Below are 16,274 nucleotides of genomic sequence, written 5' to 3' on the forward strand. Positions count from 1 at the left end.
ATCAATATCCGTGACCTTAACATTTGAAATGGTGCAATGTATTGATTGAAGTTTGAGGCGTTAGAACTAGGGCAGGTGAGCCTTTGTCTCGTTATAAGATTTCAAGCTATTGTCTGTTTGAGTTTTATTGCTTTATAAATTTCAAACAATGTAAATGTGCTTTTTTTACATATATTAGAAATACTTTCTCGTTTATACAAATCGCAAAAAAAGTATTACAATCTTTTCATGATTGTCAAAAAATCATAAATAATCGTCTTTTTGTAAAAAGTGTGTGACGTTCGAATAAATATTATGTTTTTGCGATTCTGGTTGAAATGTTTTTCTTACTAACTATTTTTGATCGTATATAATATGTTTTTCGTTCGTTAACTGCTTAATTAACACTTACCATAAATGACACAGTAAATTTTAATATACTATGCACATTTTAATGCACATTAATAAAAAAAAGAACTATCAAGTATCTCTTTTATACCTTATTAATATAATAAATGTGAAAGTTTGTGAAGATGGATGTATGTATGTTAGTGTGTTTGTTGCTCTTCCACGCGAAAACCACTATACGAATTTTGATGATACTTGGCAGTGATGTATCAAATATTAACATAATATAATCTATAAATAGCAATCTAGGCATAGCTGTTTTTTTTTGTAATTTTCATTGCTAAATCAAAGTTCGTTAAATAGTGTTCAGCGTTAAAGTCATTTATCCGATTTTGCAATTTTTTAAAAAACAAATGGAAATATTTTCAATGTAAATACATGGTACGTCTATAAATAATAGTTGAAACCAGGTCCCGACCGTGGCTTATTTAATCCATAGCGTATCGCACTCAGAACAATCAAAGAAAGTCTTCGGCTCTACTCTTAGTGTGGAAGTAGGTATATAGATTTAATAATGTTGACAAGTTTTGTTAAGATAATATTTGATAGATAGTTATAGTATCCTGATATTCCATTCTCTAGCCACATAACAATAATCTCGAACGTAAAACGATAACCTAAATAGCTCAGGTGTTGCCATAAATCCCGTGATATCTCCCTTGATATCACGCTTTATCAGCCTGACACATTGCAGCTAATTACTTTATGCCTAGGTTTAATCATAGATTCTAGGTTAACACTAAAACATGATGGTTAGCAGGCCTAGATTAGGCCTTTGTTAATTACCGGTTCTTTAAATTAGCAATTTTAATGCTATTTCGAGTAGGTATTCGTAATTATAAGACGCAAGGGTGACTGACTGACTGATCTGAACCTACAGCCTAAAGTACTCAACCGATCGGACTGAAATTGGACATGTACTACTAGCTACAATGTAGGCATCCATTGGGAAAGGATTGACATAATAAACTCCCGGGATAAAAAGAGGATAGTGGATGAAAGTTTGTACTATGAAAAATATTATTTTGTCCACGCGGGCGAAGCTAACGGACGGAGCTAGTACAATAATTTAAGTTTTTCTACCTATCGCAAAGTTGAAATGAATACATTCATCATCATAAGCAAATATGAGCAAAGCCGAAGCACGAAGTTAGTTATTATATGAGAGACTTCACTTTCATAAGGAAAAAGAACGGTAAAACCTTTAAGACGGGAGTTTATGAGTTTCATGTCTGTTGGGACTTGAAATACATACGTATGGATATAATAAAAATCCTTTTAGGAATATGTCTTTTTATCTTACTTATATTTATCAAAATAGTTTGTAAAAAGCTGGTATTATTGTATCATTATAATGTTTATTCATTCATTTTCAATTTCCATGGTAAATTCATAAGCTATATTTATTTAATTTACTTGCTTCTCTTTTTTATAAAGAATATCAGTCAGTGAGGCAGAGCAGGAGGCTTTCAAATAAAAATAAGAGTCATAAAAATCGGTTCACCCAAATAAAAGTTATAAGGTAACAAATACAAAAAATACAATCGAATTAATAGCCTCCTCCTCTTTTTGAAGTCGGTTTGAAATAACATAAGTGACATTAAAATAACACAAAATGTCGTCTGATTATGTGGAAGTCGAACACGCTTCAGCACGAAGTGGCCCAGCTCGCGCCAGGGAAAATACCATACTCCCACAGAAGAGCGGCGTAAAATGGTAACATTCTTACGTTAAAGGGGGAAGATGGAGGCCTTTCTTTTCCTCACGTTCAAGGGCCTTGCGAATATTCGTGGGTGGTGGTGATCGCTTACCATCAGGCGAACCACCAGCTCAGTTGTACGCTATGACATAAAAAATCTCTTCTAGACGCCCTGGTAGTTAAGTATACGCTCTGATATTTATTAAACTTTAATATTGACTGATTGTTTTGAATAGATATATTAATCATGGACGATCGCACCGTGGACCTGATCTTCGCGGGATCTCTGAAGTCCCTTCCACCTGTCAGCTCCAAGATTGTGAGAATATTCACCAGCTCGACGTTTACAGGTATTAAGAAGTATTTATTTATTGATTTATTTATTTATTTATTAGCAAGGACAAATATTAAATTCACAATGATGTTCTGCCTTCTGAACTAGGTTTATTACCTGTATCTCAGAAGACAGTGACTTCCCTTAAATTCAAATACATAATATTTGTTATTTCAAATTGGCATATGAATTTCGATTCATGTAAATAAATGGAATTGTAATTTTAGTGTAAGTTGATCTCCGAGAGCTTTCAATGTAAAGTATATTCAACTTATTATTTAAAAATTATTTAAACAGAAGAAGACTTTATTAAACTACTAGCTTTTCGCACGTATCTTTAAAAAATTCGGAATCTTCCCATGGAAATGAGATGTATTACTGCAGTAAAGAAGTAGCCTGTATCATTCTCCAATACACTATCTGTGGTCAGACACAAAAACCACGCTTATAAAGTCGATCCGTTCCGACGTAAAACAAAGATAAACGTTCAAATTCATAATATTAGTTAGTAAATAAGGATAGTTTCTCCAGTCAATGGACCAGAATATGATTAAAGCTAAAAAAAACTTAAAAGGATACTGGTCGCGCCAATATATATTAATTTCGATATTAAGCGGACTGTAAAACTTAATCTACGTGGTGTAGCGAAAAAGGGAAAGACGGGAACACACGGCACATACCTCGTCTGAGGGAGTAGCGTCCAAGCAAGCACGCGGCACAGCACCACGCGGTCAAGGGTCCTCCAGCTCGGGCCAGGCAGACCAGATGCAGTCCTTTACTCCACACACACACACACACGCGGCGGTTCAGCGCGACCAAATGGGAAGGCGGTTACACTAGCACAATGCCTGAGATATCTAGAGAACCTCGTGGAGGTTCTCCGGCGGTTGCGGGTTACGATCTTTATGAAAGATCGCTCGTGAAGGCACTCCGGCGGTTATTGAGATCCGATCGTCACGGAAGATCGATGCAGACTGTTTGACTGTATATGCGTCACTACGTCCAATAGGGACGTTGCGGTTGCTTCAAAAGCGTGCGGTGATTGGTTGTGCTCGCGTGTAAGGAGGGTAGTTGGATTACACCACAAAATAATAAATATTTAATTTTTATTCACTATTTTAATAATATTGGCGTTACCAGATACAAATACCCATACAATAAATACAAAAACAGATATATTAATTTCGTTACACATATTTCTCTTACTTCATCAAAAAGGAACGAACGAAACCTTATAGGATCCACTCGTTTTCACCGTCTGTTCATCTGACAAGACCCTTATCTCGGAAACAGGCGGAGTTATTAAGTTGAAATTAATATTAAATACCTGTTCTGCAAGCGTATGAAGCGTTAGAACAGATGAAATTTTCAAACAACTACAATATAATATTAATGAAAAGAGGGATCGAAGAAAATAATAATGTATTACCTAACTAATTTTAATATAATTGTCATTTTTATTGTTACTTCTATGGATATTTTAGAGTTTTATAATTCCAAAATTAAAGCACTCACTTTAAGGGATATTATCGAAGGGAAAAGCGGAGCTTGTGTACTGTTTTTTATCTAGGAAATCTAAAAGTTTTCTACGTAAATACTTCGATGGTTAATAGCGTAGGTTTTTATCACTTCCAGTGTGGTATTATCAAACAATTCACTCGGTTTACTGATTAAAGAGCACTCAAATATCCATTATGATGCATATTGCGAAAATTAAATTTCGCGTGAGTTTCCTGGAAGAGATGATGTGAAATAATTGGAGCATGGAGCATGCTCAGGTAGTTACCTACTTTGTAGATCGACTTTATTTCTTGCTTTGGCGTTATTAATCAGATCGGAAACGAACCTCCATTTTGTAATTTTAAGTTTTGTTTTTAACCCCCCACGCATAGGAAATGTTATGCGGTTGATAATGTCTATGTCTGTCAGTTTATAGCGTCGTAGCTCTCAAACGGATGGACAGATTCCGATGCGGTTTTTTTATTTGAAAGACAGATTTTGCTATACTGCATACTATTTCAAATTTCAAAAATGACCGACAACACAAAATAGGGTCGGGATATTTTTGTGAATATAATCTACGCTCTTAAATATTGCTTAAACTTTAAGGTGTGATAACATATCCAACGCATTATCTCGCAAGCCATCTTAAGCCTTTTTTGTTTTAAATAACATTGCGGGCCAATCTCGGAACTTACAATAAACGGCCCGGTGAAGCATACTTTCTACATCTTTCCACTTAATATAAAATCCTACTATATCCTACTAATATCATAAATGCGAAAGTTTGTAAGGATGTGTATGTGTTTGTAGCTCTTTCACGCAAAAACTACTTAACCGATTGCAATGAAATTTGGTACGTAGACAGCTGGACAACTGGAATAACATACAGGCAACTTTTTATCCCGATATTCCTACGGGATAAGGACTTACGCGGGTAAAACCGCGGGGCGCAGCTAGTTTGCCATAATTCGATGATAATATCTGCCCCACTAGGACTGTGCCAAACGGGAACAACCCCTTGACATCAGTGGTCGCCTGCCAAGCGCTATAAAATAGGTTAGGTTAAGTCTTGTACGTGTTACTCCGCATTGTTGCAGAAATTTCAGCATGGATGGTCTGGATACTGACTTATAAGCACTTATCTAGGGGTATACTATCACTAAATAGTATGAAACAAAGTCGCTTTCTCTGTCCTATGTATGCTAAAATCTTTAAAAGTACACAACGTATTTTGATACGTTTTTTTTTAATAGATAGAATAATTCAAGAGGAATGTATAATAAAATCTATTAAACTGCACCGAATTTAACGCGTGTGTTATAAAAATGTTAGTAATTAGATTTATTAAATGCAGTAATATGTGTAATTATAATAAAAATAATATGTTAACTACTCAATTCATAATGTACAAACTATATACTATATGAAATAAATTGTACAAAATATTTGTTACTTACGATTAGAGGGTAGTTGTATAAGTCGAGTTGCGATTGTAACGTAGAAATTGAGCGGAGACGCTTAGAGTGAATCAGTCTCGATCGGACCGCTGGCCGGAGAACATCTTAAAAGTGGTTGAAATTAAGTACTATTTTTACCATGTGATAAATAGATACTATATACATATGTATATATACAAGTAGATATTTATTTCATGAATTCATTAGTAAGTTGGTAAGTTGAAGTTATTTATCTATTTACTATGTATTGTTCTATGTTTTTAAATATATGTGTATAAATATACGTATCATATAATGTTTAGATCCCTAAATTCTAACACGTGCCAAGCCTTGGGCAAAAGCAAGTAGTAATATTAATCACGTTAACCCAACGTATTTAGAATTTAATGATCTTTGCAATGAATTAATGAAATGGCATAAACATAAAATGAACAAACAATAAAACAAATGCTTTTATTCCGAGAAGGTGTTAAATTATATAGAGCATTATGTAATGCAATTTATAGTCATTATTATTCAAATTACCTGTTCAATTTAAAATTGTTTATTAAATAAATATTCACACCAATTTTATTTAATAGAAAGAAATTATATACAACAATAAGTCTTGATTTTCTACAGAGTGTGATTTTTTGTTCTTCGCTTTACAAGGTCTAAGGTCTTCATTTTAGCAATCTACAATATTGCCGACGGTTTCGTTGAAACTTATCAATCAAAAACATTGAACCGCAAAGCAGCTGCACTCGGCGCAGAGTTGATGCGGTATAAAGTAATCATTTATGCCACAATGTTATATAACTTGCGATTTTGATGTGCGGTAAAGAGCGGGAATATATTGGCTTGCATTTTAGAACGTTATTAAAGCATATAATAATATTAATTATACACTTTATTTAGCACCAATTTAAAAAAATAATGTATAAAAGGAAAACAAATGAAAATAAAAACATAATATAGAGCCAAAAAGGCGGCCTTATCGATACTACCAGGCAACCTATGGGTAGGATTTTTCAATATACAAAAGGATAGAAATTGGTGGTGCAGCAATTATAATTTATTTATATTATATTAAAAACATAACTTTAATCATATTTTAGATAAATATTTTATGTGATTTGTTATGTGATCATCGATAAAGGAGTGTCACCGTATGGTAAGTGCTATCCACCCATGGACGTTTGCAGACCTTACTCCTGTAAAAATATATTGTAGACTTGAAATGTTATGGTATAAAAAAGGATTGATAAGGGTATAAAGGAAAGAATTAGGAAGAATAAGGAAATGCATACGATCCTTTGCAAAACATTAAGGCTTATAGTAATGTTTATATATCTTCACTAATATTATGAAGGGTAACTTTCGTATTTTTTATGTTTGTAACGTTTTCACGGAAAAACCACTACAACAAGCGAAGCTGGGGTAAACAGCTAGTCAACAACAATTTCAGCTAAACAGTGTAATTAGTGATGTAAAATTTACACAAAACAATATTACTAAATTTTCAATCTTGTACACAGTACTTTTTAGCTTTTTTACCCCATCACCCCGTGGGTATTCAACGGATTGATATTCGATGGGGGATGGTCTCACCCCCAGAGACTTCGGTGACCTTATTTGTGAAAAGAATTATTATCATTAATTCTATAATTCGCTTACTCAATATTGCTACATAATACTGCTTCAGTTAGTGAAATGAACATAAAATCATTTTAGTAAAACTGCCCATACGGCATTCATTATATGTGAAAACAAGTACGTATTATTATATTATATATCTTTATACAAATATAACTTGAAATAATAATATTTCTGTAACAAACATACATTTTTAATGTCTTTATAATTTAGCTACAAACTGTCTCAACAGACTTGTCCCATCCCCTCGCTAAATGTCAAACACAAGGAGTTCAAAGAATCTTTGATTTTTCTAAAATGTTCCAGTTTTCTGAATTTATCATTATGTAAAAATGAAGGATAAGTTTTAGAAAAATTTTATGATAGGCGTGAAAAGATCAGATTAAATTTTTCTCTGGCCTGGTCTTTAATGGTTTACAAATAAATAGGAATTATGTAAGACTATTTACCTTACTAACCGCTCCACGCGGTTTTGCTCGGGTTTACACAGATAAAAGTAACTCATGTTAGTAATTAAAATTTTACAAATGTATCTATGTAAGGGTAAATAAGTCTTTAAATTCCATTTAGTAGTTTTTGCGGTTTCTACTGTTTAACCGAAACAAACAAGTTTGTAAGGATGTGTGTGAGTTTGTTGCTCTTTCACGCAAAAACTACTGAACCGATTGCAATGAAATTTTAGTTCATAGACAGCTGGACAACTGGAATAACATATAGGCAAGGCTTTTTATCCCGATATTCCTACGGGATACGGACCTACGCGGGTGAAACCGCGGGGCGCAGCTAGTACATTTATAGTTTGATTGGTAGACAAGGATCTTAAAGTTTTAGATAGTAAAACAACTTAAACCTTGGACTATTCACTTTAACTTATAACACGGATTATGTTTCCCATTAAATATAAATTTATTATCCTAAAACGATCCGTGTCCGTAATTTAACAAGGTTCGTAATTGTTAAACCAGTTGGTTGTTATCTTTACTTATTCAGGATGTAATTTAAACGGGTTTAAATACAAAAAATCGGGCTTGTTTCCAGACACAACGATGGAAAGGAACACTTTGATGGCCAAGTGCTACCCGAGGATCAAGGATTACTGTCGGGAAAAACATGGTCTCGAGTTTCAGGTAAGTGTAAAATGTTACTTTTAATAATTAAATTGACATTTAACTTCATAACTTTTAACACTTAACACAATAATTTTATAAATGTTAAAGCTTGTTTGTTTGTTCGTCAATCACGCTGAAACTACTGAACGAATTTTGATGAAATTTGGTAAACAGAGAGGGTATGAGTTGCCTTGTATTATAGGATACTTTTCATCCTGATTAAATGCTCCCTTAGGATAACTAAATCATTTGTAAATGTCCTAATTCGTAATGTCGTAATACATAAGAAGCAGTTGATATTTCGCGGGATATGAATTAAAAACAAGTAACGCGATACGCCCATTAAAAAAAAGAAGTTCTTAATGCTAACCACGTATTTGATCAACATCCAACATCCAAGTCATTATCAAACAAACAAAAAGTGGACTGCGTAAATAGTATAAATTTTCATCGTAAACGTCATTAAATCACCAATATATATTACAATTTATAATGCTCAAACAACATGCGTTTATGAGGATCCTTTGGGCTTTTTAGATTTAAGGTCAAGACATATGAAAAAACGTCTACGAAAGAACATTCGTATATAACTAAATATAGCACAATAAGTTTACAGAGCGCTAGCCTGGCAGTTATATTGATTTATCGCAAAATATATGTTTTGATAAACAGATCCCATAAAAATTTATGCCTTCCTTCTCACATTAAATCCCCCGATATGTTAAGGACCAAATACTTTACGGTATAAGGGGAAGATCCTTTTAACTGACTTTTTAAGGTCAGGAAAAGAAAACGAACTTCTTTACTCGTGTTGAGTTAATAGCTTGAATTGCTTATTCAACAAAATTTTAAAATCAATACAACTGAATAAGTCTTGTTATCTGTTTGCAACATTGAAGTATCATAAAATCTTTAACAAAACCCTAAATCAAATTTAATTGTCTGAAATTTACCAAATTTTAATGGGACGACATGTATATGTAGTCACATATTTAATTACAAAAGTCGGCTCACCAAATTAAAATTATGAGGTAACAGACACAAAACGACAGTCGAATAAATAAACTCCTTTTTTTTCAAAGTCGGTTTAGAACGAATATAAATTAAAGCAACCCAATAACACATTACGACAGAACAAAAATGACAAACGTTAAAACAATAATAAACAGATCCAATTTAAATTATATTCATATTCTGTTAAATACAATAGTTTACCTTACATCTTAATAACTTAAGTTCTCTTCAGTCCTTCGGCTTTTTGTAAAGCAATATTTATGTAACAACAAAATTTATAAATATTTCAGTTATTTATTTTGTAATCAAAAACAAACTCACCCTTAACTCGGGTTTATTTCCATAATCTCTCAATAATTCGAGGTATATTTTTTAAAGGAAACGTAAAAGGGATTCGCGTCATTGAATACAGATAAAGAGGCTTCAGCCGAATCTTCTGGAAATTTAATTAATCCGTCAAACAGAACGCCTTTCTTTTAACTAGATGGGATATACCTTGGGATTTCGTATGCGAAATATACAAGCAATAAGGAAGGTATCTACATTAAAATGTTTAGTCTTCGCGTTCGTTTTTTATTCTGATTGTAAAAACGTCTATTAATGATATTATAATATCATGTAGGTAATTGAAACTGGTTTTTTTTTAATTATAACTCGTTTTTGTTCCAAATCATTTCTCATGGATACAACAATTTGTTATAACCAGGATAAATCCGGGTTACGTAAAAGATAACTTTATAAGAAAAAGATCTTCCAGCGATTGCCACTTCCTTAATATTATGTGCTTATTACGTTTCTATGATGAAAATAAATATTTAACAAGTTGAAATGGAACAGAAATTAGGTCGCGAACGTAATATTCACATTGTCATGTGTCATTATTAATTCTCATTTCCAAACCATTCATTATATTTTTGCTCATTCGCCATTTACTCCGCGTTTCCTGATTTTTCGAAGACAGTACAATTATAATTTTATTATAATTATTAATTGAAGGGTCATGTGGTAAATACTTTTGTATGGCATGGCTATTTAAGACCCGAATAAAAAAATTAAATTACCTAAATAGAAAGCTGAAGTTTTTGCATTACATAATATATATATATATATATATATATATATATATATATATATATATATATATATATATATATATATATATATATATATATATATATATATATATATATATATATATATATATATATATATATATATATATATATATATATATATATATATATATATAGCATGTAGCACACCTATTCCGTTTTAAAGGTTAATTTAAAGTGAAATTCTTTATCTCATCCTCTCCGGTCGCCGGTGAACTCATCTTTCGATGGACAATATCTAAGTGTGAGTTACTCTGTTACTCTCTCTGTCTGTCTACTTATTATTCATTCTTAGGATAATGGTCTATACAAGCCGTGCCCCATTTCACACACGTCCTACATATTACACTCGTATATACCTCCTCTTTAAATTGAATACACAACACAGTGTTTTTAATTCTTACGATTAGTGCGTTCAAACAAACAATTAAGAAAAATTTCAGTATTATATTATCCCAGTACAAAAAAAGACAGCATACAATAGCTCAACATCCAGAAAAACTTGGAAAAAGTATAAATCACAACACAATAACAGTGAATAAAAAATATAATAGCGATGAAAACAATCTAAATATCTAAATATCTCACACACAAGTAGTATACAACGTAATTACATATCACTTTTAATCATATAAATTTTATTATAATTTAAGATACAACATGTATACATGTGTGCGATAGCCCCTAAATAGTGCCCCGAGCTGCTAACAATTAGGCATTTGTAGCTCGGGCTCATTCCTCCTGCGTCTCATCCCTCGCACGATCGTGTTTAAACATCTTCGTCGAACAGCTGTATGAATTATTAGGGTATTGTATTTGTAAAGTCAAATAGTTTATTTACATCTTCATGTGGTGTATGTACTGTCATACAAAAACCCCGACGCATTCTCCTTAGAACCATACATCTCAATCACATCTTAGGTGGTCACTATTATTACATTTCCATTGCTAGCCGAGTATTAGTAAATACGGATAGCACGTGTTTCACTTCCGACGACCGAAATAAACTGCGCCCGCGCTGATTCGTCGGTACGCGAATGTTTATAAAATATATCCCGTTCCGAAATAGTCGTAGTTGAACAATGAGGGTGTAGTGTGTTTAAAAGAAAGAAAGAAAGAAAGCAACAATAATTTTGCCAAAGGCCAAAAAAGGATAATTTTTTTCCCTTTTTTAATTATGGCATTTGTGTTTATTATAAATTCTAAAGTATATAAGTAAGTTTCGCTTTTAAACGAAAATGGGTAAATGGATGTTGTTAAAAAGAGATAATGAAGGAATCTTGTAATAGCACACAGATTGCTTTTATAACGTTCAAATTTTAATAACGTGAAGCATAGGATTCAATTAACAAAGCTGCAAAGAAAAAATAATCTTATCTCATACATATATCGTTCAACCTTCAACGTAATACAATAGAAATCGATTAATTCACTTGGAATTGGTTTTAAAAAGATCAAACTAAAAGTTCAAAATAAAACTTCAAACAACGAAAGCATGCTATTCACACAAAATCCTTCATGTCATAAATGCAAGAGTGTGTTTGTTTGTAGATTTGTCTGTTTATATTTGTTCTTTTACGTTGCAACGGAGCGATTTTGTGTGTCATATTTACTTTAAGTGAAGTCCCGTGTCCCCTAGTGGGGTATGGGGCAGATGATGTACATCCGTTTTACTGATCTATTTTCTTTAGGGACAAGTAGGTGATCAGCCTTCTGTGTCCTGCCAGACCGAGACATTTTCTTTTGTGCGTCCCCACCGGGAATTGAACCCAGGACCCCTCGGTTCTACGCTCACGCGTTAACCACTGTACCAAGGAGGCGGTCGGTTTATATTTACTTTAAAGTAACCTCATATTTACTATATTTCAGGTAGTAGACATGCGTTGGGGGGTGCGTGATGAAGCAACAGATGATCACATGACTACCGAACTGTGTATGCGGGAGATAAAGAACTGCCAACGTCTCTCTATGGGACCCAATTTCGTTGTGTTTTTGGGACAGAAGTACGGCTACAGGTAAAGATTGCATTTAAGGGTTTTACAGATAATATTAAACTTCTTAATATGGTAAGGTAGAAAATTATGATCCTAACAAGTACAACACGTCAAGAGGTTAAAGGATGTTTGTAGATAGAAATTTTAAGCAAAATGGTCTTAGTTTAGCAGCCGGTATACGACTATTACGACTACCTACTACGCAGAAGTTTCATACCGCCTCTTGTCTGTATTAAGTAAAAGCTGATACCCAAATGCAAATCAGTCTCATATTAAGTGATAATTTCATTCTAAGATTCCCAATCTGAGCCTGACTATTATACCGATACTGATACCGTTCTTATTCTGACTCTGACACTGCTTCTGATTACGATCGTGTTTCTGATACTGATCTGATTATGTCGACTTCTGATTCTTATTATGGTTATGCATTCTTTTGCGGAGTATTCGTATATGTTGGTTTCACTTCCAGACCTATACCAACGTATGTGCTATCATCGGAGCTTCAAATGCTGCGCGATGAACTAGCGGCTGGAGGGGTGGATGTTATACTGCTGGACACTTGGTACAAAAAGGACTCGAACGCTGTACCACCCGTGTCTGTGTTGCAGCCTATTTCTTCTATACTGGTTAATTTTAACAACAAGGTAACTATTTAGGATTTATAAGATATATAGCAACTATGCAAAGAGTATCTCGTTAGAAGTGATATTTCTTATGGTTGTTGAAAAAAATATACAATATATAAAGAACTAGGGGTTTATATCTACACCGTAACATAGACAATAAAACGTACATTTATTTATTCATAGTTAATCTCATCTAATTAAAACATAACCAAACCCCCATCTACCGAGCCACTCGCAAATTTCCTTCACAAAATGTACGTAGTCATTAAAATTTTCATTTATATTCGAGCATTTAAAATTAACGTCTATTCATACAGCAAAGTTGTGTAACAGAAGGCTGTGTTTCGCAAAATATATGGCGAATGAAGCCGCGAAAATAAATCCGATGTCGCCTGTATGCAAATGGTATGTTAAAACTCTGAATATAAATAAACGATTATGAATTTCCGCTGTATATTGAAAAGATATTTTAATACCGCAGTTAATTATACGTGGAAAATGTAACAATATTTTCTCTTTGTATTACTTCTTGTGTTTTGTTCGCTGTGAACTGTTATAAACAGTAATATTGAAGCATTATTGTGCGAAAGCTTATCTTGTTTACCTACCCTTGGAAGTTCGTTAATTTGTCAATTAAGTTGGAAGTAATCACGTCGTTTAAGTTTAAATTTCGAACTTAATGGCTTCATAATGGTTGATAGCAAATAGAACTATGTACATGTTTTTAGGTTTATATATTATATTGTCTTTATAGACATATAAAACGGAAAGAGTTCGACAAATACGATTTGAAGCGAGCTTAAAGATTGAAGCTTAGCTTAGCGATATCCTATAAACTTATCTTCCTTTTTATAAATGTCTAATATATTAACAGAACTTATTAAAACAGAACGAATCAAATCTAAAGGTCGTAAAATAACACCCAAACGGCGTTATATAAAACTTTAATAAAAATGAACACCTTATTGCGTTGCAGTATCGTTCAAAGTCTATTGTATCGCATCGGACAATTCTGTATAATACACGCATAGGCAGACTATTGCTTCGGACAATCGTTCCAACTCAGGTCTTCTATAATTTCAGCGGGTACCCAAACTGCAAGCAGAAGACCAGGCTGTATGGTGGGATACTCTTGGGAAAATGCAGAAATTGTTCAGAAAAGCCTCCTTACAACTGTATAACGCTGGCAGAATTGATAAGGACACTATGCATAATTATTTTATGTCGGGTAAGAGCGGTTATTGTTTCTTTTAAACTAACTTCCCGCCCGCGGCTTTGCCCGCATAGTCGCAGGAACGATTTCCTCGCATGTTCCCGTTCCCGTGGGATTTCCGGGATGAAAACTTACCTATGTCCGTCTCTTGGTTCTAAGCTACCTCTGCACAAATTTTCAGTCGAATGGGTTAATCCGTTCTTAAGTTATAAATAGTGTAACTAACAATACTTTCTTTCATATATATAGATTAGGAAAAAAACATTTAAAACGTTTTAGTCTTCCCATTTTAAACACATCGACTCAGAATTTTCCTCTGTCAAAACCATATCGCTATATTGATTACATATTTTTACATAAAAGCGTACTAATTTATATGTGTAATTATTTTTTATATAAAAATGATCTAAATTATTACTCTTACCACAGAAGAATCTTAAGAATGTATGAAAATATTTTCAGTGACGGAGAGAGAAGTTATTAACGGTATCCTGAACGTAAAAAACACAAAGAATCACTGTTTGGCCTACGTCAGATACATAAATAACATCAATTTGCAAAACCTGAAAAAGGCCAGCAACTTCGTGGACATCCTAAACAGAAGTCTGGACGCCGAAGCGTCGAAGCTTCTAGCAGACTTACGGGATGTTAGGTTGCCTGAAAAGATTGAAACTACTAATATACAGAAGTAAGTAGATATTCACAATATTCGTCATCTCTGTGGTAATGCGAAAGATGGATAAAGCATTACTTGACTTTATGTTATCTGTGGCATTAAAGCAAAGAAACCTATAGTTTTATACATTGTATGTTTTCCGTAATTGAGTGACTATATTCAGTTATGTATAAAAGCAGTGGGGACTCGGTGGTGAGGACCTCGAATTTTAAAATCTATAAGTCGAGGTTCGAGACCGGGCGAGCGTGCAGGAAATAAATTGATTTTTCAATTTATTGGAGGCCCATATCCTTTTCCTTAGCCTTCCCAGTCCTTTATCGCCAATGCTTTCTTAATCCCTTCCCAAAAAGTCGGCAATCCATTTGTAGAGGCGTAAGGTCTGCAATGGATCTTATGTCTCTCCGAATGTTCATGGGCGGTGGTAGCGCTTACCATCAGGCGTCCCACTAGCTCCATTGCCGACTGTAACATAAAAAAAAAATCTGCACATGCGGATAACATCACCACTGCTCGAAACGGTGAAGGAAAACATCGTGAGGAAACCGGCATGTCCGAAAATTAAAAAGTTCAACGACATGTGACATCTACCAACCCCCACTTGGCCAGCATGGTGAATTATGGCCTGAACCCTCATGGGAGGCCTGTGTCCCAGCAGATTATGACATCTAAAAATGTAAAGAATAAATACAACAATCAAATATATAACAATGTTTAGAGGTTAATTCAGACATTTATTACCAATCTTTACAGATTCATAAAATAACATTACAAAATGCATCGACGTAGTTTCAGGGGTGCTCAAATATTACCATAAACCTATTCATAAACAAGGAAAGTGCTTACCAATCGAGTCGATTTGAATTGTATAATTGTATTGTTAGACTCAATTTGAACAGACAGTTCTATTTGTTGTGTGTAAAAAACGAACATTACTTAATTAATACTGTTTTAATTAGTCTGTTGTCCAAACAAAAAAGGTCCATAACATTTTAAACATTTTTTAAAATACTTCTATAATATAATATCACTTCAAAAATTATTACCTTAACTCTAATATTAGCGTTGCGTATAATCTTTCCTTTTTTGCTACAAAAAATATCTCTGGTGTCCACAAAGAATTTTTTTTCTACAAACGGCCTTTATTAAATCGTACATTTCAGATACACGGTAGAATGGATCGGCCGCGAGGGCTTGGACAATGAAACCCACGGGGAATACCTTAATCATTTCATTTCGCATTTCTATAAGAATATCATCAAACTCGTGGACAGGTTCGTATTTTTTTGTGTATTATTTTCATGTATTTAGCTTTGTGTGGATCAAACAATTTTTAGGTTTCTTTATTAATTTCGGTTGGTAATAAATCGTACTAATTATTTAAAGGATGTTTGAAAGTTTTAATCTGATGAAGCTGCCTGTTATGGAAATAATTAAAAACATGTGAAACAGTGTGATTTAAATAAGAAATAGGACAATTATTTGATAGAACTCGTTGAATTATTTTGGTTGTAA

At 33.4% G+C, this 16,274-nt stretch overlaps 1 protein-coding gene across 1 annotated transcript in view; it reads left to right on the forward strand.

Moving 5' to 3' along the window:
• The first annotated feature begins 2,333 nt into the window (after positions 1-2,333).
• Positions 2,334-16,274, forward strand: part of LOC119837606 (NACHT and WD repeat domain-containing protein 2) — a 29,688-nt gene continuing 15,747 nt past the window's right edge. The window contains exons 1-7 of the mRNA XM_038363259.1: positions 2,334-2,436; positions 8,054-8,142; positions 12,120-12,265; positions 12,717-12,891; positions 13,957-14,101; positions 14,549-14,774; positions 15,923-16,033. Of these exons, the coding sequence (XP_038219187.1) occupies positions 2,334-2,436; positions 8,054-8,142; positions 12,120-12,265; positions 12,717-12,891; positions 13,957-14,101; positions 14,549-14,774; positions 15,923-16,033 (995 nt within the window). The remainder of the gene's footprint in view (positions 2,437-8,053; positions 8,143-12,119; positions 12,266-12,716; positions 12,892-13,956; positions 14,102-14,548; positions 14,775-15,922; positions 16,034-16,274) is intronic.

The sequence above is a fragment of the Zerene cesonia genome, chromosome 28 (genome assembly GCF_012273895.1).
Source record: "Zerene cesonia ecotype Mississippi chromosome 28, Zerene_cesonia_1.1, whole genome shotgun sequence".
Lineage (NCBI taxonomy): Eukaryota > Metazoa > Arthropoda > Insecta > Lepidoptera > Pieridae > Zerene > Zerene cesonia.